General features: G+C 35.4%; 1 protein-coding gene across 9 annotated transcripts in view; it reads right to left on the bottom strand.

Annotated features, from left to right (window-relative positions):
• HERC4 (HECT and RLD domain containing E3 ubiquitin protein ligase 4) overlaps window positions 1-26,035 on the bottom strand; it is a 125,087-nt gene that overhangs the window by 25,103 nt on the left and 73,949 nt on the right. For 8 of the 9 annotated variants that reach the window (XR_005721329.1, XR_005721330.1, XM_040242223.1 and 5 more), the window contains 7 exons: window positions 24,108-24,184; window positions 23,727-23,851; window positions 22,790-22,849; window positions 22,563-22,674; window positions 21,615-21,804; window positions 19,978-20,150; window positions 13,130-13,249 (listed from right to left, as the gene is read on the bottom strand). Coding sequence is in view for 7 of the 9 variants with exons in the window: in XM_040242223.1 (XP_040098157.1) it covers window positions 13,130-13,249; window positions 19,978-20,150; window positions 21,615-21,804; window positions 22,563-22,674; window positions 22,790-22,849; window positions 23,727-23,851; window positions 24,108-24,184 (857 nt within the window). In the remaining 2 variants the exon portion in view is untranslated. Of the gene's footprint in view, window positions 1-11,155; window positions 11,513-13,129; window positions 13,250-19,977; window positions 20,151-21,614; window positions 21,805-22,562; window positions 22,675-22,789; window positions 22,850-23,726; window positions 23,852-24,107; window positions 24,185-26,035 lie in introns of those variants that run through there. The other variant, XM_040242229.1, reaches the window with a different exon arrangement.

Here is a 26,035-nt window from a genome sequence, read left to right as displayed (position 1 = left end):
GTTAGTGTCCAAATTTAACCATTTCTATTCAAAGTAGCATTTCATTTATTCTGCTACAGTAGAATACTGAATTAATGAAGTAGACCAAGATACATCTACAACAAAACTTACTCTTTCTACATATACCTTATATATCTAAAAGTGTAGTAAGAACTTTCTTTCAGATATCTTGTGATCAGAAAATCATTGAGGCTTGAACATAATGAAATTTGGTTTCAGCAAGTAAGTACGTCATTTGCAGAATTTAAGCAGAGCAGAAAAACTAATCTTACAACTAATTTGGTCTTGAAGAAATAATTTTATGGCCCAATTTCTCTACTTGGAAAATGGGAAAAAATATTCCTCATAGACTTGGTTAATCTTGACAAAATGTTTGAAAAGCGTTTAGTAGATTAAAGAGCTACATGGAGAAAATAAGCCATAAGTTATTATTTATCAGAAATAACCAGTGAAATGCAGGTATCTAAAAACTAAGGATTCTTTAACATTAAATTAGCTTAAAATAGGAAGTACAAGACAGGGCATAGGGGTTGCTAAGTAGAAACAAGAAATGAAGAGAGAGAGAGATTCATCAAGGTTATAATAATGAAAATTATAATGAAAGCTTACCATTGCATTGAACAGAAATGTACAACACTTTCTTGAAAAAAGCTTTCGTGTATGTTTAGAGTGAAGACTCAAATAAAGGGTTAAAATGTCCAAAAGTATGTTACTAAATTTGCAGATGGTACCTTGTATAGTGAGGAGTTAATCTTACCCAAAGAGATCCTCTCCCAGTAGTCTGATTTTGCCCTGGAAGACAACCTATAGGACTTTGGAATTTCATACCTCAACAGGAGTATCACTGTTTTCCTGGAGACTCTGGGATATGTGGTCATCAGTTCTTACTCCAGAAGGGTTGGCAAGTAAAGGCCATCCAGAGAGGCAATATGTGATGGAGCCTCAGTAAAAATTCTGGGCACCAAGGCTCTAGTGAGCTGCTTGGTTGGCAATACTCTGTGAGTATTGACACAAACAGATGCTAGGAAAGTAACTTGTCCATGACTCCTCAGGGAGAGGAAGACAAAAGTTCAGTCTTTGGTACCTTTGCCAGACTCTACCCTAAGCACTTTTCCCCTTGGCTGATTTTAATCTGAACTCTCTCCTTATAATAAACTAAATGTCAATGTAATAGTTTCCAATTAGTTCTGTGAAGTTTTGTAGCAAATTATTGAACCTGAGAATGGTTCCAGGAATCTTCCAATCTCGCAACTAGTATCAGAAGTAAGGGCAGTCTTTGTGAACTGTTCCCTCTAACTCTGCAGTTGGCTGGATTCTTGCATATGCCTCAAGGGGTATCACTGGAAGCTTTAATATATTAGCAAACATTTAGGGTTTATTCACTATATTGTGCCAAATAAAGCCAAGACAGTATAAGCATAAGTAAATATGACTTTAACTTCCTATTCTGAGAAAGATAAATATTTACAATCGTTTAATTAAAAAAACTCTGAGTACTAAATTATCACTACATATGCGTCCCAATGGCAGTGCTAGCAGATACATTATAGAAGCTGTTCTGCAGAAAAAGCCATTTATATTACACTCAGTTTAATTTAAAGCAATTTAACAGGAACACCTGAAATACTTGTACAGTACTAAATATATCTTGTGGGATGTTTTTAAAGTCCTACTACAACTAAGAAGGTGTGAGTAAGGAACACCTTTCAACATTTTTCTGACCACCTATGGCCAATTTGATAACTATGTTTCATACCTGGTATCATGGAAGATGGATTTTAGTATTAATAATGAAACACTAACCTATAGGCACTTTGTTGCTACATGTAAATAGAGACAGATGCTAGGCATATCATTTTGCATTGGGAAGACTGTCAGAATTTACAGCGCAACTAAACCATAAGTCTGATTGTAGAGAGAGATGTTAGCTAGAAAAAATATGAAAAAATAATGGGATGTGGATAACTTGGGAAAAGAAGAGAGAGTATAAGATACCAAGCAAAATGATTTACCTAGGGAAGAAGCATCAAAGGAAAAACCAGATTAAGATCACTATTAGAAATTTCAATTTAAGTGTTAAGAAACCTAAGACAAAGGTTTAAATACTGAAAACAAAGTAAATAAGCACAAAAGCAAGGGTAAACTCCCCTGGGAAGTATCAGGATTGCAAGGTAGTCACTATATTAGTTTCGGAGTCTAACTGAGCCACTGTAGTATTTCCAAGGGAAATTTAAAAGAAAAACGAAGTGGTGGGGGGTGGGGGCAGGGGGTGGTATGGGGACAGGATACTGGCGAAATAGGTGTGGTCAACTGAAGGTCCACTGCTGAAAACCCACCGTATCATTTAACCCACAGTCTACTCTTGGCTCCAAATCCACATACCCAAGCACTATCTGTTGGCTGTTTGTAGACTGGGGGCCCTGAAATTAGGTCAAGGTATGCCTAATTTTAGTTACCCAATGTCCTAGAAACCTGAGTGAGAAAGGCATGAAGGAATGTTCAAAGTCAGGGTCTCACTGTCTGAAGCAAACTTCACTAAGGCTGCTTTAAACATCAATAGTGAATGATAATTTCCTTAGTTTTAGACCAAAAAAGATGCAATTCCTTGGCAGATTTTAGTTTCAACATATTACTTATGGCAAAACACTGTATCATTGCTGGTGGCATCACTATTTAAGGGTATAACACAGAATTACTCTAAGTATAAACAGAGGATGCTGAAGTCACTGAAGTAATTCAAATAAATATGAACTGTTGGTGACTAGAGAAAAATATAAAAGATACTTCTAAAACATGAAGAAAATGAAAAATATACAAATATAACTTGGTAATTCAAGGCGTAAGGAATCAGTCCAAGAATCCACAAAATATTAATGCCATTAAAGATTACAAGGGGGCTTAAAAAGCAAATGAGAACATTCTGGGAAATACTATAGCTACAAGGTTTATAATGCAAGTATTAAATGTATCACAAATATTAAAGTATGCAAATGTACTTTAATTTCTTCATTTCATTAAATGAGGAAGAAGCTCAAACCCAGGAAGTACCAGCTGGTCTTTCCAGGTGTTACATCAGGCTATCTTCCTGGTTTGCTGGTGAGCATGTCATGTCATTAGCTCAGCACTGTCCATAGTTAAAGTATAAAACCTTAACTCCACAGAACAAATAAAGTAATGACTTATAAACATGGCAAAATTAATACTGAAATTAAAGTTAGGACTTAAAAAAAATAAAGTATAATATCAAAGACTAAAAATTTCACCAGTTTATCAAATATATTTAATTAGTACTTACTTGTATCTGACATAGACTTACACAGTTCTTGAAATAAATGAATATACACTTTTAAAAATGCTTAACTTGATTCAATTATAACAGGCAAAGACTCAGTATAGAACTTTTTATACATCCATCAATTTTTACTAGATATATATTGATATTGTACAGTAACAAAAAGGATAAGAAAGGAAGAAAAAAGCAGCAAAAAGATTTGTTGTAACCACTGAAGTATTTTTGTCTTTTGACTATGCCTCACAGCTTGTGGGAACCTTGTTCCCTGATCAGGGATCGAACCCAGCCCTTGGCAGTGAAAACCCGAACCACTGGACCACTAGGGAATTTCCCACTAAAGTATTTTTAGAAACAATTTTAGAGCAAAGTTAAAAGAAGTAAGCAAATAAACTAAGAATGTATATAGAAAGTGGGGGGGAAAACATCAAATAGAAGAAGATAAAGAGAAAACTCACATACCCTTTTATTTTGCCAAGAAACTATTTACTGTAGAGGAAGAAAAACAGATAAAAAGCAAAAGGAATCCAACTGAAAAAAAGTTTCATATCCTAATATCAGAGTCTGGAAAAAACAAAACAGAGAAGCTTATATATTAATAGTAAGTGGCAAGAGCAGGAGGATCAAGCAAAAACTTCACGGAAATGTGTAGAGGGAAACAGATGAAAGAGGATCGGAAAATAGGAGAGGATTAGGTGAAAAGTTAGTCTCAGCCATACAAAATGACATTGTAAGGGGTGCAAAAAATTCACAGAATTAGTTTTTAATGTTTAGAGACAAGGAAAGCATATACCTGATGCATTCTTAAAAGTATATACCAAATGAGTTTTTTTCCTTCTAGTTCTATTGAATTATAAATGACATATAGCTCTGTGTTAGTTTAAGGTTTATATACCTGATGGATTCCTAAAATACTTGACTGGGAAAGAAAATCTGAGAAAAAAAAAAATCTCAACAGACTATATCATAAAGAGAAATATAATAAAAGCAATATAATAAAGGTGAAATAATCTTGTTGCAGTGTTTAGAACAAGGTGAAGTTTCACATACATATGTGTATATATTTTGTCTCCCTGGTGGCTCAGACGATAAGGAATCTGTTTGCAATGATTGAGACCTGGGTTCAATCTCTGGGTTGGGACTATCCCCTTGCGGAGGGCATGGCAACCAACTCCAGTATTCTTGCCTGGAGAATCCCATGAACAGAGGAGCCTGGGGGGCTACAGTTCGTGGGGTTGCAAAGAGTCAGACATGACTGAGCAATTAAGCACAGACCTGGGTTCAATCTCTGGGTTGGGAATATCCCCTGGCGGAGGGCATGGCAACCAACTCCAGTATTCTTGCCTGAGAATCCCATGAACAGAGGAACCTGGGGGGCTACAGTTTGTGGGGTTGCAAAGAGTCAGACATGACTGAGCAACTAAGCACAGCACAGCATAGTGCATATATTTACATATATAAAACACACGTATATATAAATAAAATTTATAGACATATTTTTTGTAATTCATAGTAACTATGTTCTATCAAGGAATATTATAAACTTTCACACCAAAGGAATGGAATTATTTCAAGATCATAATTCTTGTTCAATGTTATACATATGTATGTGTATATATCTGTTAGTTATATAAATACACATATACATATCTATATCATCACAAAAAAACTTGGATCTTTAGGACAGACTCTTTAAAACTCTACTAACTTTATTTACAAGGCCCATATGATGTTCGACCTAGTGTCAATGTTAGTAATTCAAGTATGAATTTTATTAAACAGTCTCAGGGAAAAAAAGCCTTTAGTGTTATATGTAAATGTGAAAGTGGTTTGAATTCTCTCACAGAATGCTCCTTCAGATATCATAATATAAATTAATAAACTACTTGAGTTAGTCAAAGACCTTCAAAGTAAATTGTCAGCCTTCTATTTCCAGAAGACTAGAAGAAACCAAATCATGGGTTCTAGAGTCTAAGATGTGATATTAAATCCACTGTGCCAATTAAAGGACAAGTTTCCACTGCCACAACCACATATTCAATACCAGTCTGTCTATAAATGGAGAAAAAGGAAAATCATGTGGTTGAAAGAGGAGAGTAACAGGAAGCACAGCAAGTACAGCAACTTGGAAAATCTTGAAATAAGATGGCCCTCTACTGTCTCCCTCTTACCAGAAAACAGTGGCATTGAAAGAGTTCCTAAGGAAATTCAATTTGATATCATCACAGTTATACACAAAGAGAAGTCTGGATATAAGCCTTTAAGTTTAAAAGCAAACATTCAAACCACAGGGTTACCACAAAGCACAAGATTATTGCTACCTTAAAAGTTCTATTAGACTGGCATTTTCTCTTAACCTGTTCAGAATTGTTTTATACTACATACTAGGTAAAAATTCAGATGTCAAAGGACATCAGATCTAATTCACGGTGACCCAAGAGGATATAACTCTCCAGGAGAGAGTGAAATGTTTAGTGAAGTAAGTTAGACAGAAATACAAATACTATATAGGTTACATGTGCAATCTAAAAAATAGTACAACTGAATCTATGTACAAAACAGAAACAGACTCATATAGAAAACAAACTTATTGTTACCAAAGGGGAGGGAGTAGGAGGAACAAATTAGGAGTAGGGGATTACAGCTATAAACTACTGTACATAAAATAGACAAGCAACAAGGATTTATTGTATACCACAAGGAATTAGATTTAATAAAAAAGAAAAACACTAAAAAAAGTGTTGAGGTGATATAGGAACCTAAGTGCTCTTATGTTACATTCCTTTCTTACCATAACCAGGTTGTGAGCGGAGATTCCTGATCAAGACAACATAATCATCCTCCATACTAAATAATAACCTCATTTTAAAATCTGTAGTGTTATAATTAATTTACAAATTTGTTATGGCTTTAGAATTCTTTTAAAAGCTAAGAACCAGGAGTTTAGAACTAGTTTAGTATTTGCATACATTTAAATAAGATGGTCATAAACAGGGTAAGTGAACAGTAAGCTTCTTAAAGGAACTGTTTTATTTTAAAAGGAGTCTATATATTAATGAAGTCTCAAAAACATTGCTCAAAGACCAAGGTTACCGAGGTGGTATGTCAGAGTTTACATGCAAAGTCTTAGAATAAAAAAAGTTCATTGTCTGAATCATCAGTGTCCCTCAATGGTAAATAATTTTAACTCCTTTTACAATAAATATTTTTAAGCCTGAAATCTGCATTCACTCAAAGATGAAATATGAGACTTCAAACAAGTCTTGCAGAGGGAAAATTAATAACCTCAAGAAATATGTTTTTTCTGTCTTAGGAGTTCTCTGGAAGAAGAGTGTGAAAAGCTTTATCTAGATGAGAGATTTAGTTAAAACAGGGAAGGAAAAAGGAAATATTTATTCATAGCTTTCCAGAAGTCAAGGATTTTCTTTCTCAAAAAACTGCTGTCCCTTGACTCCAGCTATAGCTCTACTTTTCTTACCCCCTCCTCTCAAGTGCAGAACTCTGCGAAAGTACTGCCTATGAATGCTGTTCCCTATTCCTCACCCCTAAATTTCTCTTAAGCATAACTTAGCTAGACTGGCATTATCAAGGTTACCAGTGACCTTCATGAAACCAAATTCACTGCTCAATTCCATGATTTTATCCTGTTTCTCAACAGCATTCAATACAGATTTCTCCTTCCCTTTTTCAGTTTCCACAACACTACTCTAGTATTCCTTCTACCTTTCATCTCATTTGTTGATTTCCCTCCTTTCCTCATTTCATATCCATCAATAATTCTTGTCCCTTTTACCTCCAAGAGGTACTCAAGACCATTTATTTCCTCCTTCCATTATATAACTACCAACCATGTCCAAACTCATCATTTTCTCTCCCCTAACCTACTAAAATTATCTTCTAACTAGTCTCCCTCTAAATTTTTGTTCCATCCCCCTCATTCCAACCTCCACACAGCTGATAGGGTAGTTATTTCAGAATATAAATTACGCTGTACAATATTCACCTTAGGTTCACCAGCATCCAACAGCTAATCAGAACACTTCAGATAAAATCCATGTTTCTGATCTTAATCTACTAAACTTTCCATGATCTGGCACCTGCCCGATTCTCTGACTGTTTCTCAGAACTCTCCCCATTCCCTTATTTTTGGCAATGTGTGTGCTCAGTCTCTGCTACATACAACATTTTGCAACCCCAGGGACTGTAGCCCACCAGGCTCCTCTGTCCATGGGATTTCCCAGGCAAGAACACTGGGAGTGGGTTATCATTTCTTACTCCAGAGGATCTTCCCAACCCTGAGATCAAACCGGTGTCTCTTTTGTCTCTTGCATTGGTAGGCAGATTCCTTACCACTGCGCCACCTTGGAAGCCAGTTTTATACTGGCCTTCTATCCTTCAAACATATCAAACTTGTTCTTGCCTAAGGTCTTTTACTAGATACTCATTTTTCCTGAAATTTTCCTTGCACTGATCTTACATAGCTGCTTTTTCTCATTTAGATTACAGATCATACTTCATTAGAAAAGACTCTTCTGATTACCCAACTGCAAGAAACCATCCAGTCTTTATTACCTTCTCTTATTCTCATCCTCTATATAGTGCACATTATTATGGCAGGGAAAAAAGGGTGTGCGTTACTTGATTACTATTCACCTTGCCTACTAGATTATAAGTTTCATGAGAACAGGCCTTATCCATCTGGCTCAGCACTGTATTTCTAATACCTAAATAAGTGCTTGTTACATGTGTCTTCAGTTGCTCACTCGTGTCTGACTCTTCTCAGCCTGTCAGACTCCTCTGTTCATGGAATTTTCCAGGTAAGAAGCATGGATTGGGGGTGCCATTTCTTACGCCAGGGGATCTTCCCAACTCAGGGACTGAACCCTCGTCTCTTGCACCTCCCGCACTGGCACATGGATTCTTTAACACTAGCACCACCTGGGAAGCCTGTCTGTTACACAGAAGAGTCTTACTAAGTATTTGCTGAATGAGCAAATGGGTAGACATAAATCTGTAAGTTGGTTGTAAACTTGACTGAGCTTCCTAGTGACTCGGGAAAATAATCAACAAGTCTGCCCCAATGAAGATCTAAGTACCTAGGGAAGTCTTTGCTATGTTCTAGAAAATGTTCAAGATGTTCTGGAAGTCACCTTGTTTCTATAGGGAAGTGTACCCTAAAAAGAGCATAAGTAAACTGCACTGCTATTCAAAAACTACTGTACTTTCTAAGGGCCTACAAAACATATGAGACACTATAAAAAGTACAGGTGAATAAATTGACAGAGTGCCTATTCACAAGGAGCTTGCAGTTGGTACCTAGCAACCAATCAAAGGCCTTGCTAGAATTCAGTTCAGTTCAGTCACTCAGTCACGTCTGACTCTTTGCAATCCCATGGACTGCAGTATGCGAGGCTTCCCTGTTCATCACCAACTCCTGGAATTTACTCAAATTCATGTCCATTGAGTCAGTGATGCCATCCAACCATCTCATCTCTGTCCCCTTCTCCTCCTGCCTTCAATCTTTCCCAGCATCAGGGTCTGTTCTGATCAGTCAGTTCTTCGAATCCAGTGGCCAAAGTACTGGAGCTTTAGCATCAGTCCTTCCAATGAATATTCAAGACAGATTTAGGATTGACTGGTTTGATCTCCTTGTAGTGCAAGGGACTCTCAAGAGTTTTCTCCAAATTAAAAAAAAAAAAAGTTTTCTCCAACACCCTAGTTCAAAAGCATCAACTCTTTGGCGCTCAGCCTTCCTTATGGTCCAACTCTCACATCCATACATGACTACTGATAAAACCATAGCTTTGACTAGACAGACCTTTGTCAGCAAAGTAATGTCTCTGCTTTTTAATATGCTCTCTAGGTTGGTCATAGCTTTTCTCCCAAGGAGCATGCATTTTTTAGTTTCATGGCTGCAGTCACCATCTGCAGTGATTTTGGAGCCCAAGAAAAGTCTGCCACTGTCCCCACTGTTTCCCCATCTACCTGCCATGAAGTCTTGGGACCGGATGCCATGATCTTAGTTTTTGTAATGTTGAGTTTAAAGTCAGCTTTTTCACTCTCTTTCACTTTTACATCAGGTAGCCAAAGTATTAGAGCTTTAGCATCAGTCTTTTCAGTAAATATGCAGGACTAATTTCTTTTAGGATTGACTGGTTTGATCTTCTTGCAGTCCAAAGGACTCTCAACAGTCTTCTCCAACACCACAGTTGAAAAGCATCAGTTCTTTGGTGCTCAGCCTTCTTTACGGTCCAAATCTCACATCCATACCTGACTGCTGAAAAAAACCCATAGCTTTGACTAGACGGACCTTTGTCAAACTTTTGCTTCTTGACCTGCATACAGGTTTTGCAGGAAGCAGATAAGGTGGTCTGCTATTCCCATCTCTTGAAGAATTTTCCACAGTTTGTTATGAGCCACACTAAAGAGGCTCTTTAGTTCCTCTTAGCTTTCTGCCATACTGGTGGTGTCATCTGCATATCTGAGGTTACTGATATTTCTCCCGGCAATCTTGATTCCAACTTGTGCTTCATCCTGCCCCGCATTTCATATAATGTTCTCTGCATATAAGTTAAATAGGCAGGGTGACAATATACAGCCTTCATGTACTCCTTTCTCAATTTGGAACCAGTCCATTGTTCCATGTCTGTAGCTTCTTGATCTGCATACAGGTTTCGCAGGAGGTAGGTAAGGTGGTCTGCTATTCCCACCACTTGGAGAATTTTCCAGTTTGTTGTGATCCACACAGTCAAAAGGCTTTAGCGTAGTCAATGAACCAGAAGTAGATGTTTTTCTGGAATTTTCTTGCTTTTTCAATGTTACAACGGATGTTGGCAATTTGATCTCTAGTTCCTCTGCCTTTCCCAAATCCAGCTTGAACATCTGGAAGTTCTCTGTTCATGTACTGTTGAAGCCTGGCTTGGAGAACTTTGAGCATTACTTTGCTAGCGTGTGAGATGAGTACAGTTGTGCAGTAGTTTGAACATTCTTTGGCATTGTCTTTCTTTGGGATTGGAATGAAAACTGACCTTTTCCAGTCCTGTGGCCACTGCTGAGTTTTCCAAATTTGCTGGCACATTGAATGCAGCACTTTCACAGAACCATCTTTTAAGATTTGAAATAGCTCAACTGGAATTCAATCACCTCCACTAGCTTTGTTTGTAGTGATGCTTCCTAAAGCCCACTTGACTTTGTACTTCAGATGTCTGGCTCTAGGTGAGGGATCACACCATTGTGGTTATCTGGGTCATGAAGATGACCTTTATTGTATATTCTTCTGTGTATTATTGCCACCTCTTCTTAACATCTGCTTCTGTTAGGTCCATACCATTTCTGTCCTTAATTGTGAACATCTTTGTATGAAACGTTCCCTTGAAGAGATCTCTAGCCTTTCCCATTGTATTGTTTTCCTCTATTTCTCTGCACTGATCACTTAGGAAGGCTTTCTTATCTCTCCCTGCTATTCTTTGGAACTCTGCATTCAGATGTGCACATCTTTTCTCCTTTACCTTTAGCTTCTCTTCTTTTTTCAGCTATTTGTAAGGCTTTCTCAGACTACCATTTTGCCTTTTTGCATTCTTCTTGGTGATGGTTCTGATCACTGCCTCCTGTGTAATGTTATGTACATCCATCTTGTACATCCGTTATGTACATAGTTCTTCAGGTATTCTATCAGATCTAATCCCTTGAATCTATTTGTCACTTCCATTGTATAATCATAAAGGGTTTAATTTAGGTCATACCTGAATGGTCTAGTGATTTTCCCTACTTTCTCCTATGTAAGTCTGAATTTTGCAATAAGGAGTTCATGATCTGAGCCACAGTTAGCTCCTGGTCTTGTTTTTGCTGACTGTTTAGAGCTTTTCCATCTTCGACTGCAAAGAATATAATCAATCTGATTTTGGTATTGACCATCTGGTGATATATTCTTTTGTGTTGTTGGAAGAGGGTGTTTGCTATGTCCAGTGCGTTTTCTTGGCAAAACACTATTAGCCTTTGCCCTGCTTCATTTTGTACTTGAGGCCCAAACTTGCCTGTTATTCCAGTTATCTCTTGACTTCCTACTTTTGCACTCCAGTCCCCTATGATTAAAAGGACATCTTTTTTTTTTTGGTGTTATTTCTAGAAGGTCTTGTAGGTCTTCATAGAACTGTTCAACTTCAGTTTCTTCAGCGTTAGTGGCTGGGGCACAGACTTGGGTTACTCTGATCTTCAGTGGTCTGCCTTGGAAATGAACAAAGATCATTCCGTCATTTTTGAGATTGCACTCAAGTACTGCATTTCGGACTCTCGTTGAATATGAGTGCTACTCCATTTCTTCTAAGGGATTTTCTCCCGCAGTAGTAGCTATAACGGTCATCTAAATTAAATTTGCCCATTCTGGTCCATTGATTCCTAAAACGTTGATGTTCATTCTGGCCATCTCCTGATTGACCACTTCCAATTTACCTTGACTCATGGACCTAACATTTCAGGTTCCTATGCAATACTGCTCTTTATAGCATCAGACTTTACTTCCATCGCCAGTCACATCCACAACTGAGTGGTGTTTTCGTTTTGGCTCAGCCTCTTCATTCTTTCTGGAGTTATTTTTCTCCACTGTTCTCCAGTAGCATACTGGGCACCTACCAACCTGGGAAGTCCATCTTTCAGTGTCATATCCTTTTGCCTTTCCATATTGTTTATGGGGTTCTCAAGGTAAGAATACTGATGGGCGGGGCCAAGCTCAGCAAATCTTTAACCCAATTTTCTGTTGATGGGTGGGGCTGTGTTCCCTCCCTCAGGCCAAATTATGGTAGGGTTAACTGTGGTAACTTCCTTCCAAAGGACTTATACCAGCATACCACAACTCCCAGGACTGATATATTCAGTGCCCTACACACCACGGCAGGCCACTGTTGACCCACACCTCCACCGAGACTCCTGGACAGTCACAGGCAAGTCTGACTCAGTCTCTTGTGGGGTCACTGCTCCTTTCTCCTTTCTAGAACTGCTACATGCATATTATCTAAAGTATCTGCTTCACAGATGAAAAAGTTGGCCTTAAGTATATTACAAAGGTTAGCAAATAAGAGTATTAAACCTGTTTTATATCTAGCTGCTTATCCAATTCTATACTGAAATTTCACATGAGTAATTAAAGTTTTATAAGACTATGTTATTATTTTTATGTTTTTTGGACCATACAGATCTTTGGAGATCTTAGTTTCCTGACCAGGAACTGAAGTCACATACCCTGGGATGGGAAGTCTTAACCATGGGATCACCAGGGAAGTCCCTATGCTATTATTTTAATAGAACATTAAGTGTCTAGTTATTAGAGACTTAGCCACATGGAAAGAAATATGTACACTTGTGGATGTACAATAAAAAAACTGAAATCAAATTAAATACATAAAAGAAGGGGAAAAATTAAGAATTAATGGTCGCATAGCTCTCTTCTGGTAGTTCTGAGGCACTGATATCAAAATTTTAATATATTCTTTGAGTTCAAGTATCAGCACTCCAGTATTCTCAGCATTAGAGAATTAAGAGACAACCTCATAGAAAATAAATGAGACTTAAAATCTAAGTCATATTTGCATTTTTCTGTAGAAAAGTGTAATCTATGTCTTTGGTTTGGCTTTATATAAAAGCTGAACACTAAAAAAAAAAAAAGCTGAACACTTACTTATAAACACTGAATAATATATATATAGCTGCTATTTTGCAATGTTTTTATTTTAAAAATGAGTTCTAGATAAAAGCTCTGCTATTTCAATAATATGCAATTGTTCACTTTGTATTAGAACAAATGATACAAAAAAAAAAAGAACTCATAAAATGCAATAAGTAACATACCATTCCATAGGCCTGCTGTTGGACCCAGATGATATAATCATTCCGTATGTCTATCAATTCTTGTACTTCATGTATATAAAATTTATCATATTGAATAATCTGTCCAGATTTCTCATTTACCTACAAAAAAATTAAAATGTAATTAACATTAAATTTAACCAGTACCTAAGAAAGAGACTGAAAAGTATTTAAATAGAAAAAAGTTTGAGATTTCTTAGCTATTTTCTCTTCCTATAAAAAATAATTTACTGAGTGCCTACCATATGTAAAATGCTAGTTAAGGGCTATGAGAAATACAAAGATTTATAAGATGTGATATGTAATACCACATGAGCTATCCCATTAAAATATATATATATAATACAAACTAGAAACTATAAAGTCTTCTGATTGAGAATGGAACTTAAATAATAGTAAGAATAGCTAAAGCCCCAAAATCTGAATGTAAACTCCCCCTTCATCTTTGGCTAACTCTTAAACCATGAAAGCACAAGTGAGACTTGGTGGGGGATACTCCAATAGAAAGCACCAACTTTCCGAGACTACTCAGAGCAGATTTCAAGACAAGCATTTTCAGAGGAAAATGGCCCATTTAATAATGCTAAAAGAATTCATTTATCAAGAAGTCATGACAATCCCAGGGCTTCCCTGGTAGCTCAGTGGTAAAGAATTTGCATGCCAGTGCAGGAGGCCCGGGTTTGATCCCTGATCCAGGAAGATTCCACATGCCATGGAGCAACTAAGGCTGTGGACCACAACTGCTGATCCTGTGCTCTAGAGCCTGCAAGCTGCAACTACTGAAGCCCAAGCACCTAGAGCCGATGTTTCACAACAAGAAAAGCCATCCCAACAAAACTAGCGAGTAACCACCACCACCCCCAACCCCACTCCCACTTGCCGCAACTAGAGAAAGTCCACAAGCAACAACAAAGACTCCGGTCAGTCAAAAATAAATAAATAATTAATAATCATAAAAACTCAACTCCAGAGTAACTACAGATTAGACTGGCTCGAATCCTGAAACTAACAACCACACAAGATGCATACAAATTTACAGGAATAAATTCAGCTTTTGCTATTTTACAGACATTCAAAATTTGTGAGACATATCCAAAGTCAGATAAGTAAATAAAACAAAAGACACATAAAAAGTCTAAGAGAAAAAGCAATCAACAGAGCCAGACTGAGAGATGACCTAGAGACTAGAGTAAGTAGACAGGTGCTTTAGGAAGGTATTTTGAACTTACTGAAAATAAAAACAAAACACATCAAAATTTGTGGAAGGCCAGTAAAGCAGAGCATAGAAGGAAATTGACAGCATTTAACGATCATGGTAAAATAAAAGGTCTAAAATCAATAGCCTAATAAGCTTCAGCTCAGGAATTCCCTGGTGGTCTAGTAGTTAGGACTCGGTGCTTTCACTGCCACAGACTGGGTTCAATCTCACCAACTGTGTGGTATTGCCGAAAAAAAAAATTCTCAGTTTTAAGAACCTAGAAAATGATCAAATTAAGGACAATCAAGCAGAGGAAAAGAAAGATAAATACAAAACACTTTAGTTTTTAAATCTAATATTATTAATAAATATTTACATTTTTCAAAAGAAAAGTCCAGGCCAAGATGGCTTCACTGGTGAATTCTATCAAAAATTAATAATACCAATCTTAAACTCAGAACACAGAGAAAGAGGGATCACTTTGTAATTCATTTTATGATGCTAGGATAACCTTGATGCTAAGAAGCTGATGAGAAACAAAATTTATCCAATCAACATCCCTAATGAACACTGACACAAAACCCTCAACAAAATATGAGCAAATTAAATCCAACAATATATATAAAATAATATAAAATGTCCAAGTGGCATTTATCCCAGGAATGATTCAACTAACACAAATGAATTTCACTACATTTCAGGGAAAAAATATAATAATTTGTTCATCTCAACAGATGCAGAAAAAAGGCATCTAACAAACTTCAACGTCCCTTCATAATAACAACTCTCAGCAAACCAGGAATAGAAAGATAGGAATAGCTTTATCTTCACACAGATAAAGCTCACCTTAAAATCAAAACAAAAACTCTACAGCTAATATCATGCTTATGAGTAAAACATTAAAAACTTTCTTTCTAAGATGAAGACTTAGACAAGAATTGTCCACTGCAACCATTTATATTCAACACTGCACTGGGAAGTCTTAGCCAGTTAAATAAGGAAAGAAAATATCATGACTGTATACATAAAAAACGCAAATGAATCTAGGAGAGAACTATTAATTCACCAAGGTCACAGAGTACAAGGTGAAAATTCACCTGGATTTCTCCACACGAGCAACAAAACTGAATTTCTCCATACCACTAACAATCAAAAATAATTTTATTTATCATTTACAATAGCATAAAAAACATTAAAAACAGAGTTGAGCAGTTATAACAGAAACCACACAATTCACAAAGTACAAAACACTACTATCTAAACTTCCACAGAAAAAGTTTACAACTCTTGCCTTACAGCTTAACTCTTTCTGCTACTAAAAGAGAAAATAAACCCAGCAATTATACACAAAAACTCATCGGCTTTTCCTTCTCCAATATTTATGTGTTGTTGTTGTTGTTTAATCACTAAGTTGTGTCCACCTCTTTTGTGATCCCATGGACTGTAGTCTGCCAGACTCCTCTGTCCATGGGATTTCCCAAACAAGAATACTAGAGTGGGCTGCCATTTCCTTCTCCAGGGGATCTTCCAGACCCAGTGTCTCCTGCAAATCTTTACTACTGAGCCACCTAGGAAGCCCAATATTTATCTGCAGAAACTACTAAATATATACATTAACTATTACATTGGACTCTTTAAAAATTTAATACTTGTTGAAAATGATCCACATCCCACTGACCTCTGATGTATTTTTCTTTATCTGAAATATTTATTTTAAAAGGTAAACTGCAATTTCCCTCACCAGTAGCAACCAGTGTTTACAGCTTTTATATCATGCAGATATGACATATGTTTTTGATAAGAAATGCTATGTTAGAATGTGTGTGTATATTTCCCCTCAGTTGTGTCTTACTCTTTGCAACTCACTAGACTGTAGCCTGCCAGGCTCCTCTGTCCATGGAATTTTCCAGGCAAAAATACTGCAGTGGGTTGCCATTTCCTACTCCAGGGATCGAACCCATGTCTCGTGTGTCTCCTGCTTTGGCGGGTGGATTCTATACCACTGAGCTGCCTGAGAAGACCGTCAAGTTAGAATAAAAACTAACAATTTAGAAATCAGGTTTCATTCAGGAACAAATTTCAGTCAAACTTAAGACTTGGGGGGAAATGATGGTTAACAGTTAATTCAGTCACAAAGATTTAATTACTAAAGACAAAATCAGTTATTAGTCTTTAAAAAAATAGAGAAATATTTAGGCACTGAATAGAAGACCGATCCAAAAGACCTGTATACAGATTTACATATAAAATCAACAGTTTTAAAAAATATAAATAAAAATACATTTATATGGAAGGTAAAATTGACAAGACATTATTTTCTTCAGGAAGTCTTCTTTAATTCTTTAGAGTTATGTGCCCTCCTATGTGTTCTCACAGCACCCTTCCTTTTGCTTAATCCAGCACTTACCATGCTATATCATAAACAATTATTTATTTGTATTATACAACTGTTCTACATTTATAATCTTAACAAGGGAAAAAATCACATCTTTTCCTTAGAACTGCATCACTGATGTTTATAACTGTACCATAATAAGCACATAGTAGGCACTCAGTAAATGTCTGTAAAATGAATTTTAAAAAATTACAGGACAGAAGTTCAAAACAACGTACACATTCAATACTGCTGTCTAAAATGTAAAAAATAGAAACTATATATGTGTGATCATAATGCTTCACATATTAATTACAGTTTAGTACTCTCATTTATAAACCTGAGTTCAGAGGTGGTATATGGTATGTAAACATATGCCTTATTTGTTTGGGTTTAAGGGTTCCTTGAAAAAAAAATTTTTGATAATCACTGACTTAAAGAGGATTAGCATGATTTGCAGCACTTAGGCTAGTCAGACCAAGTAAGTCTTTTCTTTTGGCATATTAGTATCTCTATGATGTACTGTGTGAAAACTCAGAAACTACTAAATCACCCAATTTCTTGCCAGCAAATTCATTTATCTGGTAACACATTCATTCCTGACAGCAGGTACCAAAATTATCTTTCTTGTGATGCCACTTGGAGCACTGGGAGTGATTTCTAATTCAAAAGCTTTCCAAAGGACATGACATAAGGGAGGAACAAGTCATTTATATCTCCTGAAAAGATCAGGAGAAATACAGACCAGTTCTACAGTTCTTAATCCTGTTCCAGGTTTGGTCAGGAAGGAAACCCTTTTAGGAAACTTCTCCTAATTCTTAACTATGGAGCAGAGAGAAGAAATATATACAGCTGTCAGACATAAGGTGTTTTCTAAAACACAAATCTCTGATAAGCAATTTAGGTTCCACTATCATCCCTGACAATTATCTATGACAGGTTAGAACCAAGTAAAGTTTTCTTCAAAGTAAAAGGTAAAAGAAAGGTAAGTGATTGTCCTAAGAACTCTCACTAAGAGATGCCTAAGAAACGGATACCGTTACTACCCTACTTTTGAGTATGTAACAACTTCAAACAGGTACTCAATTTCCTCATGATCAAACAAACTGAGTTAAAAGCTGCAGTTTCCCATTCAAACGGTGGTGATAACAAAATCTCTGCCTTATGAATGTATAGTATTTGTATATATATTCCATAATCTAAACAACACATCAATCCTGGGAAACCAGCAGGCCATTATTTCAATCCTTATTTTATAGATAACTATCTGCATATGCGATAGAGAAAGAAGCCTTGTTCAAAATCACATCGATAAGAAGCAGCATAGATGGAATTAGAATTAGTCTTTTTAACAATTCAATGATATCTGCAATTATGGAAGTATAAGATTCCAGACTGAGGCATAAAACAAAACCAAATCCCCTTCTAAACAAGTTATATTACCATATCTACTGATATAGAAGTACATTAGAAACATCAGGGACTTTAGAAGTAGATTTGTATTTCAATTCTGCTACTTACTGGTTTATGACCTTTGATACTCAGATTCAGGGGCAAGATATAACTATAAAAAGTTAAATGAGGAATTCATGTAAAGTGCTCACATGAATTAATATACAAGGGAGGTTTTAATCTTGGCTACCTCATGTAACTTCATGTAACTTTTTGAACTTATTTTCCTTTCCCTTTCAGCCAGCGATAATTTAGGATCCTAGTTTCAGCATGGCTCCATCAGAAAGGTCTCTGGACAAGGAACCCCATAGGGTTCGCTTCAATAGAGATTGAGGCTTCTGAGCTAGGCACGTAAGTTACTAGCTGAAGTTCTGTCTGTAATTATGAAAGACAATTTCATAATTTCCTTTCCTTTTCACTTGTGGAAATTCCAATTTCCTTTCCCTTTCACTTGTGGAAAAAGACAGCTAAGAAAAAAAAAATTTTTAAGAGGTAATAAAGATAAGCAGACAAGGAGGAGGGGAAGTGAACAATTAATTACTTGGGAAAAAGGTCCTGCTGACAAAGGATAGTTCACTGAAATAGTAGGAAAAGAGAGTCCAGAGGAAAGAAAGAATCTAATCACTCATTTAAATCCTAGGCAAAAGGCATACAGAAAAGTAGAGACCCATATCATGAAGACAGAAGATCGTAATAGCAGTTTACTGCAGAATCCAGTTTACCCTGAAGTGCTGCAAGAAAGCCTTGGACTGGGGAAGGCAAACACAAGAATAACTTATTTTCCCCTAAGGAAAAAAATGGCTATCGTAGCCTCAGCTATAGTAAGAGAAATGACTTGTTTTTCTAAAGAGCTTGGAAATACTAAATACAAAGGAAGAAAAGTTCAAGAAATAGTAGAGAAAGGAACATCATTAAATGAACCAAGAACTTCATTAAAAGAATAAAAAGGAAAAAAAAATCGTCTGTATGGGCTTGCTCTTACAGAGAACACAAGGCTTGCCTCCTTTACCCTTTATCACTAACTGTAATAGCAAGCAAGAAGGGTCTGAAACACTAAAGAAGCTGTTAAGGGGATCAAACTAAAGGTTCAGGTGAGGTTTTCAGTCATTCTAGAGGCCGGAAACATATACTCCTCCCTTAGGTCATGTCTTCCAAGATAGTATCTTAATATCAAATGGCAGAACAGAGATATACCTACCAGCTGTCAGGGATGTCTCAAAACCATCTTTAATGTAACAGCTGAGACTCTATTTCTTCATATAATTTTGAACTGCTACAAGTGTAAAGGGTACATTTCTTCCACTGGGAAGAAGGGCAGGAAAGAACAATAGGCAAATTAATGAATTATATATGGTTCCAATTTCAATGAGTCATCTGTTTCAAGTGTTCTACTTTGATTGAAGTCATTAGTAGCTAATAGCAAAAAGAACATGAGTTTTAAACATTCACAATCATAAGTAGGATGAAATCTCTCTTGTATTATGTCCACATATAAATAACAAGTGTATTATTCAAATAACAAATCATGTTCTTCAGAAAAAACATAAGGAGACTCTAATTCATTAGTATGCTATTGTTCTGCCCAACTATAGACAAGTTATTCATAAATGCCTAACAAAGTCAAGTAAGACCAAAGCTCTAAAGTATATATTCTTTCTTTTAAAGGAAAATTTAGATAACTTCTCCAAATTCCTATAATATCTTTTATGCCAATCTAATTCTGTAATATAGTCATGTTAAAATAAACATCATCAATCTGTTAGTGGCAATGGAGGAAGAGGAAAATAAATGAACTACTGGACATACCCTATGTAATATTTCTAAAACCTTTAATGCAGTATGAAGAAAACTGTTGAAAATTCTTCTCTCAGAAGGGGGAATGCCGATCTTGTAGAGTTTCAAAAGATGTACCACAACCTCCTTAAAAAGTTCTACAATCTTGAGGAATAGCGGAGGTTCAAGTACTGACCACCAGTTTTCTGTTATTAAAGGGTGAACACACAAATAAAATAAAATTTAAAAAGTCACAATTTTCAAAATCATACTGATTTTTCCTAAAGCAGTGGCGCTTAACCCTTTGAAAATCTCAAGAAGATACATGTAATATGATATTTTATGTAACATTTCTAGGGTTGATAGACACTACTCCACATTCAAATTAAAGAATACAGTTCTAAAAGCTCTCAAAAGCAAAAGTAAAGTAAAAAAGGTCTATTGAATTTACATTCCTGGTTTTCTAAGCTATATTAAAAACTTAACCACTATCCCTTGTATTAAACCAGGTGTTTCAAATTGCTTTATAAATTAGGAGTTTAATTTTTAAAAACACTAAAAAACTGTATTGCTCCAACATTTACAAATCTCTCCAACTTTTACCTTTCAACTTAAAGCTGAAATGTGAAGCACCACCTGAATGCAAGGTATTCCTAAATATCAAATACAGAAACTGAATAATGTAAAGTATACCATGTCTGTCTTTCCCCATGTTGACTATTTATAGCTATTAACTACAAATATGACAGTCTTGTGCAGGAGACAGACAGGAATAGGAAAACTTCTGACAACATGGCAGGAATACACTTGTGAGTCCCTGCTTCACTCTTCTAACCACTCACTGGCTCATTCCCTCAGATTCCAGGACTCTACCCACTGCTTGTTGCTTCCTCTGCTCACTCTCAGCCTAAAACTCCTTGTACTGATTTTATTACTCTTATGTATCTCAGACTGACATATCTAACAAATACTATTAGGAAGGAAGGAAAGCACTGCTACTAAATGTAGCAAGCAAACTATAACAGCCAACAGATTGAGATGAAATCTATACAATTAGAAAAATCTAAGTGAGAAAAGTTTATGCCAAAAACCCAGAGAAATAAGATCAAATGAAGAGTGGAATCTCACATAGAGAGACATCAGAAAATTAGCAAACAAGGCAAAGGGCTAATAAAGTTCAAGGGGATTTAATACCCAGGTTTGTTCAGTTTTAACTGTTCCCTTTCCTTTACTCTTTAACAATAAGATCACTCTGGAGTGAATGAGGAAGTTTCTGTTCAGTCGCCCAGTCATGTCTGACTCTTTGCGACCCCATGGACTGTAGCCCACCAGGCTCCTCTATCCATGGGATTCTCCAGGCAAGAATACTGGAGTGGGGTGCCATTTAGAGAAATATGAAAAACAGTTTTTAATCTTTCCTGATATTGTCTCCACTGTTGTGTTTGATTAAAATTTTAATATTTAACATGCTTTGCCTCCAACAGCTCTAACAACTAGCATCAGATGACTAGCAAAAAGTAACGAATTGAAAAACAGGTTTACCTTTCCCTGAGACAATGTCAAAATAATTCAGGGCAGCAAAATTTCAAACAGCAAAAAAGAACAAACTTAACTAGCATTTTCATTTAAAGTAAAAAGGTTACAAAAGAAAAAAGTATTAAAATTCTTACCAAGTACTTTCAGCGGCGCCTTTTCTAAGTTCACAAGAGCTGTACCAAAGGGAATTGCTATTGTGGTGAAATTGTTGGAGTCGCTCATCAGGGGACATTCTGGTAGAGTAAGATAGAATCTCAGTGCTTCAACATCAGGTAAGGAGCTAGTCAGTTTAGGAATAAGATTCTTTTCCAAGCTAGCTGCCACCTACATTTTGACAAAAAGTAAAATCTACTTCATTTAAAATGAATGCATTTTCAAAAAAAAACAGAAAGAAAAAGAAAATCTTACACCACAGGAAACATTAAATGATGAAGGGAAAAGAAAAAAAGAAACCATCTTATGATGCATCAATGAATGTACTCGGGAGCACAATGAAAATTAATGTCTATACAATATAAGAGAATCTTTTTTTTTTAATTTATTTATTTTAATTGGAGGCTAATTACTTTACAATATTTTGGTGATTTTTACCATACACTGACATGAATCAGCCACGGGTGTACATGTGTCCCCCCATCCTACCCTTCTCCCATCCCTCTGGTTGTCCCAGTGCACTGGCTTTAAGAATCCTGTTTCATGCATCAAACTTGGACTGTTCATCTATTTCACATATGGTAATATACATGTTTCAATGCTATTTGTAAAAGAATCTTAAAAATCTTACGTACAAATCTCAATTTAAACTCTCTGCATCAACAGCTATGTAGACTTAACCAACATGGTAATGTTAAGTGATTAAGGGTCTGCTCTGAACATCTGGAAAGATTTACAGACGTCTGGCAGCTAAATTACAAACAGTTTAAAATAATACCTGATTTAAATTCTTACATTAGTTTATACAAAGACATCATAATAAAGTATATGAAACTATAAAGTTAATTAGGCAACAAAGCTTTAGAATAACATGGAATAAAAACTCAACAGGGAACATAATACAAATATAAAATACTTTAAAAACAAACCTGCTGAGATATCTGAGGATGATCTGGTTGTATAAGTTTGTGGAATAAAAGTCTAGCAGCATTCATATCAACCCCTGAAAATCTAGCGCCCGTTCTATAGTGATCATCATTGCTATTGTTAAAGAGAGAAAAATGATAAAATAAACTTTAAATTCATTTATTTAATGACATTATTATTTAATATAATAAATTCAAAAAATTCAGTATAACAAAGAATTGTCACTTACCTAACAGCTAAAAAACTTCCATTTAGACAACCAGATGAAGAAAATGTTCCATCAATTTCACTAAAAAGAAATTTAAAAATCTCCAAATCACAAAATGAGAAATCTGCTTACCTTCATTTTTTAATAAATATTAAAGTTAAACTAATATTTAATGCTACAGAGCATTCCTCCAATCAACATTCAGAATAAATTGGAATTCTATAAATTACTACAGATTAAGTAAATCTTGATAGAGGTATTACTGTTCAACCTAGACTCTATTGAACATTACTATCATCCTCAGATTCACCAAATAAATCTGATGTTCCTAAAAAAAATTTTTTTTATAAAAACAAGCATATTTAACTTTCTTAATTCCATACAGTGGTAAATCTAATCTGGAAAGTTATTTTTCTGAAGACTACTCTTCACGCTGTTAAGAAAAACTTTAGTTCGGGAACATAATCTAGAACTAAAACACAGCTGATCAGCTATAATCCCTCATCCCAAATACCTACACCACCTTCAACAACAACAATAAAAATTTAAAGTAGTAAACAAGTCCATGTGCAAGCAAAATATTCAAGAAGGAAGTAATACTCAATTCTTCCAGGAATACAGATGTTAAAAGAAAGTGACCAGTATAAAGCCAGAAGGAACTTTTTTGCAAACCCAATCTCTAAAGTGGCTATATTTAGTATTTTTAGAACTGCATATTCTTATATGTATATTTTTATATATTTAAAATATATAACAATTTTAAATGAGATCTCCTAAAATATTCACCATTATAGAAATTCCAGACATTTAAACTTTTGTATATAAACCATTCAGTAAATGATATTTAATGAAATATTTATTTAAATAAAAACTTCTAAGTACAGGTTCCTCTACCATGGAATTGAGAGATTTTGTCTTTGTGTAGATTTTGTCTTTGTATAGATAAAACATTTCTTACTTGGCTATCTCTACAGGAAATCTTCCAGAGGGGTAGCTGAGCCATTTTTGAATTAGAGCTTCATTCACAGTCCAGATCTGCTTCGAAGGATCAGGATATCTAAAGTCATCTGGTGGCCCACAATTCTAAAGTTTAAAAATAAGTAGATGAGTTTGAGGGAACAGGATTATATACAAAGCATTCTGCATCTGGAAGTTAATCTCTACTAAACACCTGAAAACAAAACTTGAAAAACAAACTGAAAACAAAAACTTGTCAAATAGATCTGAAAATATTTGTAGACTTGAGGAAAAAAATTAAGGCCATTACTTTGTAACATATAAAGAATACTAATATGAAATTATCTGAGCTTATTTAAATTATTCATATGATTTCTATTACCTGGGGATTAGAATAATGTGAAAAGCTTTGATCGCCACCTGAGAAAATTCTTTTCACGCAGAAATATTCTTCAGAATCTGTAATGAAAATAAAACATTAAAAAATTCAAGATTTATATATATATTTTTTAGAGCATCAAATATGCTACTGGACTTTCTCTTAATCTCTAACTTAATGAGACCTTCCCATCCTGGGCTCAATGATACAAATGACTCAGAATGTTGACCGACCAAGTTAATGGAACATTAAATGATCCCACAAGCACATCCAGCATTTGCTAAGCTTTTTGGTTGGTCTTTTTTTTTTTTTTCCTGTTTCTAAGCTTTCTTTTGGTTTGTTTTTTCAATTGGAGGATAAATTGCTTTACAGTGGTGTATTGGTTTCTGTTGTACAGTCTTCTTTTTGATCTGCATATCAAACTGACATTTTTTAATCTAGATCTTTATTATCTCAATATATTTAAAACTGATGACGATACAAAAACTGAATCAAAGGTATAAAAGATAGCTCAGAAGAAAGTAAAAAGTAAGAATATTCATATTGGGAATTCCCTGGTGTGGTCAGACTCAGCATTCTCATTGCTGTGGCCCAGAGTTCAATCCCTGGTTGGGTAACTAAGATCCTGCAAGCTGTGTGGGACGTGGCCAAAAACAAAAAAAGGAACATTCATTTTAAAAAGAATGACAACAAACAAGAAACAAGCATCAGTGTACGTTAAATCTTGAGTAATGCAGCATTATTCGCTCTCTCAACAAAGCTATACAAAAGTAAAGTGACACACACAGCTCTTTATTAGAAACTATCAACAGCATCCAAACCAGGTCCAAAAATATATATATTAATAAACAAATTTAGTAGAAATAAAAGAAGAAACAATAAAGTCCCTTTTCAAAAAGACATTCAAAGCCTCTTCTTCTTTCTCTTCTTTATCTCAAAATGGAAAAACTATCTATAATATTAACAAAAATACCACTAGACTACTATTTATAAGTATCACATACCATGTATGGCAAAACCAATACAGTATTATAAAGTAAAATAAAGTAAAAATTAAAAAAATAAGAAATTAATGCAGCATTGTAAATCAATTATACTTCAATAAAAATAAATGTATAAAATATACTAATTCATCATAAAAAAAAAAGGATCACATACCAAAACACTATAGCCACCACAACGTATATAATTTAAGGCTTTGTTGCTCTTGTTGTTAAGTCTCTAAGTCATGTCCAACTCTTATGCAACCCCATGGACTGCAGACCACCAGGCTCCTCTTTCCATAGGATTTCCCAGACAAGAATACTGGAGTGGGCTGCCATTTCCTCCTCCGGGAGAATCTCCCCGACCCAGGGATTGAACCCACGTTTCCTGGTCTCCTACAATGGCAGGTGGGTTCTTTACCATTGAACCACCAGGGAAGCCCAACTTAAGTCTAATAATCCATTTCTGTGTTCCTACTCCTGACCCTCCACTCTTCAGCTGACTAGACTAATTCTTCACCTGTATTATTTGTGACCATCACTGCTACAGAATTGTAAATTCTTAAGGAAGGGATCACATCTTAATTTCCTTGGATCATTCCCTACTATTAACCACAATGTTTTCTTTGTAAAAACACTGAGTAAATGTTTAATATATAATATAAAAATTACCTAGCTTAGAAAATACCAATAATAAGAGCTTCAGAGATCAGAACATTAATGACCAAATTTTCCACAACAAGAATGTTCTAAGGCCAAACATTTTAAAGAACAGATTAAAAGGGTAAATTTAAAATATTAAATAAACCAATCACTCAACTTAAAATCTTTTCTCTACATCATCTTCACAAGTCCACATGAAGTCATGCACTTTCTTCAAAACACAGCAGGATGTTATTCATTTGTTTCTAAAAGGTGATTCTGCCCTCTTTAAATAATCATCAAGGA

The sequence above is a fragment of the Oryx dammah genome, unplaced genomic scaffold (assembly GCF_014754425.2).
Source record: "Oryx dammah isolate SB20612 unplaced genomic scaffold, SCBI_Odam_1.1 HiC_scaffold_6, whole genome shotgun sequence".
NCBI lineage: Eukaryota > Metazoa > Chordata > Mammalia > Artiodactyla > Bovidae > Oryx > Oryx dammah.
This window is presented reverse-complemented; position numbering and strand designations above follow the sequence as displayed.